Source organism: Dendropsophus ebraccatus, chromosome 12 (assembly GCF_027789765.1).
Source record: "Dendropsophus ebraccatus isolate aDenEbr1 chromosome 12, aDenEbr1.pat, whole genome shotgun sequence".
Taxonomy (NCBI): domain Eukaryota; kingdom Metazoa; phylum Chordata; class Amphibia; order Anura; family Hylidae; genus Dendropsophus; species Dendropsophus ebraccatus.
The window spans coordinates 69869613-69872996 of NC_091465.1; the positions used below are offsets into that span (position 1 = coordinate 69869613).

A 3384-nucleotide genomic window follows, 5' to 3' on the forward strand; every position below is an offset into this window, starting at 1 on the left:
TAGTTATTCATATATATATATATATATATATATATATATATATATATATATATATATATATATATACACACACATACGTATACTGTACATCAGATGTGTGACCCAAATGAGATATGAACATATGGGGGAGATTTATCAAAAGGTGTCAAATATCCACTGGTGTAACCTGCCCACAGCAACCAATCACAGCTCCCCTATCAGTTTTTACCAGAGGTGAAAGCTGAGCTGTGATTGGCTGCTACGGTCAGTTTACACCAATGTATATTTTACACCCTTTGATAAATCTCTCTGCAGCCATGGTGCACTTTGACCCACAATTGATTTGTCATGTTTCCATTCTAACGCTGCCTATCCTCCTATGTGTTCAAAGGTTTTATTTGAAAGCTACACTTGAAGGTTATTTCTGTAAGTACCTACGGGCTTTCCATTCAAAAACAAGACACAAAAAGTTATAATGCAGAAAAACTTTATTGGAAAACTTGTTGACAAGCACAGCCATCTCTGCTCAGATAACAGATAGATCATAAGAGGTTAACAGCAAACCACAACTCAGGAAGATGTTACATGCATCCCATAGATAGACAAGGAACTAAATGCAGAGTAGACTGGTGGTATCCGGGAAGGAGACATCTTAGCTGCTCTCTCCCATGGTGTGCTTGTCGAACAGGTACTCGCCCATGCCGTTCTGGGGTACCCCAAGGCGCTTCAGGTTGGTGATGTAGTCTCCGAGCTGCTTAATAGCCTTCACCTGTTCATCCAGGTATTCAGACTCCAAGAAGTCACAGAGCTGGAAGAGAAAGGGTCAATCATTAATACGCAACAGCTACTACCCCTATTAACACCATCTATTCACTTGGGAAGGTTATCAATACATGGCCGTTTTCTATCTAGAATAGTGACATATGTACACAGGTTGTGTGCGGTATAGGTGAGAGGCAGTTTCTGAATTAAACCTGCCTTGTTTGTTAAATCCTCTACTATCCCTTTAAGCAATAAGAGGAAGTTTCACAATAGGGAAGTTTCTCTATAGGGAAGCAGCCGTAAATATTTCAAGAATGTAACAGCAGATGTGAGGCTGTAACGCCTACACTAATAGTTAAGCAATTAAAGGGGTTATCCAGCGCTACAAAAACATGGCCAGTTTCGCCCCACTCTTGTCTCCAGTTCAGGTGTGTTTTTTCAATTAAGCTCGATTTACTTCAATGGAACTGAGTTTCAAACCCCACCCAATCTAGAGACAAGAGTGGTGCAAAAGTGGCCAGATTTTTTTAACACTGGATAACCCCTTTAAAAAACCCTACATACAAGGAGTACTTATGGTGTTAGGTGGAGCATTAAACTATCCCTAGGAGACCCATTTCGGTACAGACACTTACCTGAGGGTCAACCTTGTCAGAGGCCACTTTGTGAAGATCCAGAAGAGCCTGGTTCACAGTCTTCTCCAGCTGCAGAGCAGCCTGCATGGCCTCCAGGGTGTTGGTCCACTCATCACGTTCAGGTTTCTAAGAGATAAAACAGGGATGATCAGCAAGGCCGTCCTCAAAACAACCATTTCATTCAATAAGACCTGTCCATTTGTCCTCTTGGGGGATATCACTTCTGAATACAAAAAGACCTTAAGAGGCTTATGACTATTACTATATTGAGAGCCCCACTTAGCACGTCTAGTATTATATAGATAAGGCTATATAGAAAAATCTAACTCCAACCTCTAAATCTAACTATATACTAAGATATACACAAGTTTTCAGCAAGTCTACCTCTCAAGTAAGGCAGTGGTCTTCATCCTGCACCCTCTGCTGAGTATAGGTCAGGTATTTTTGGTCAGGTTATTTTTTATTCTTATGGTGGTCGTCTCACCTTGATATCCTGCAGGACAACGCGACCCCCGCGCTTGTTCTGGTACTTCAGGAACTTCTCGGCATGCTCTCTCTCTTCATTGCTTTGTTCCCTGAAGAACTTAGCCACGTTGTGAAGGGCTACGTCATCACGGTCAAAGTAGAAAGACTGAAATAAAGGACGGGGGAAGAATTTTAGTGTTGGGCAACATCCTTCCTTATCTTTATATACACAAGCTGTTTATGAGGGATGGGAAACATAGCTGACTCATGGTTACCACCCTGCGCTGAGGAGGACAATGTCTTATTGTGCTCCATATAACAGCACAATATTATAGAGGGTTCTAGTCCAATTGTATAGTATGTGTATTATCTGCTAGCATTCCCTATCCTACATGGCTATCCACAGCACCCAGCTTTTCTATAACATAGCCCCCCAACCAATGCTGAAGGTACCCTAAGGGGAACAGGCATTGCCCACTTGCTATGCTTACAGTTCTACCAGCAGCGATAGTTAATATTTGAGCAGTATCGAGAACATTTTACCATTGTTTCCTGTGAATTCTGTAAATATTTAGTAAACACTTGTTACATTGTTTCCCTTCACCTCTCACTATTTGGACTTTGCTCACAGGAAATAAAGGCTAAGGTGGGGGTGGGTGAGGATCACCAGGTTTCCTCCCCCTCACATGAGTGTCCTTGTGTAATCACTATGTGCAAAACACATTTGTATCCCAAGACTGGGAGATAAGCTGTGCTGTATACATCAGGACAGATACAGGGTGTGTACTAGAGATCTCTGCAAGGAGCAGATATGGCTGGAGGGGGAGGGTGGAGGAGGAACACAATGGAGATGGAGCTGTAAAACACATACAGAGTAAGGGGTGGAGATCACTAAATAAGCAGCCTTATAAATCTGCATTATAATAAGATCTAGCTTGCTATGGAGGCTACACCAATCTTATTGCACTATAAGTCTAGGCCTGCACAGGGTGTAGACAAAAAGGGACAATGTAGAGAGCACTCACCATGGAGAGATAGGTGTAAGAGGCGTAGAGCTCCATATTCACCATACGGTTGATGGCAGCCTCGCAATCGCGGTGGAAGTTCTGGCGCACCTGGGATTCCATTTCGGCTTCTTGGTGTTTTTGGTGGCGCAAAAAAGTCTAAAAAAAAGTCTCAATGCAGAGCAAGAAGAGGTTGGAGGAAGGAGCGAAGGACTCAGAGAGTGTTCCGTTCAATCACTGTTGAAGCAAGAACTCTACTCAGAGTCAAGGATGGTTTGATCTCTGCACAATGGGGCTGTGTATTTATAGCCAGAGGCTGGGGCTGGAGGGGGAGCTGCCTACACTTACATCATCTATCAGGAACCAATCCTGAGCTGTGCTGCTGCAGGGGAGGAGGAATCTCCTGATGATGTCACCAGAGCAGCTCGTGTGCATACTAACCACCCTGCTAGCTGATATCACTGGGGGATACAATGGAACAATTGCAGTGTCACCTATACAACGTAACGATTGCAAAATCATGTTACACAGATGCAGGA

At 43.2% G+C, this 3384-nt stretch overlaps 1 protein-coding gene across 1 annotated transcript; it reads right to left on the bottom strand.

Annotated features, from left to right (window-relative positions):
- Positions 1-449: 449 nt before the first annotated feature.
- LOC138770052 (ferritin heavy chain B) lies at positions 450-3128 on the bottom strand. Its single transcript, XM_069948936.1, has 4 exons — positions 2867-3128; positions 1861-2007; positions 1377-1502; positions 450-787 (listed from the first exon to the last, which is right to left on the bottom strand). The coding sequence occupies exons 1-4, from the start codon at positions 2966-2968 to the stop codon at positions 632-634; spliced, it is 531 nt and encodes a 176-aa protein (XP_069805037.1). The 5' UTR covers positions 2969-3128; the 3' UTR covers positions 450-631.
- Positions 3129-3384: the final 256 nt, after the last annotated feature.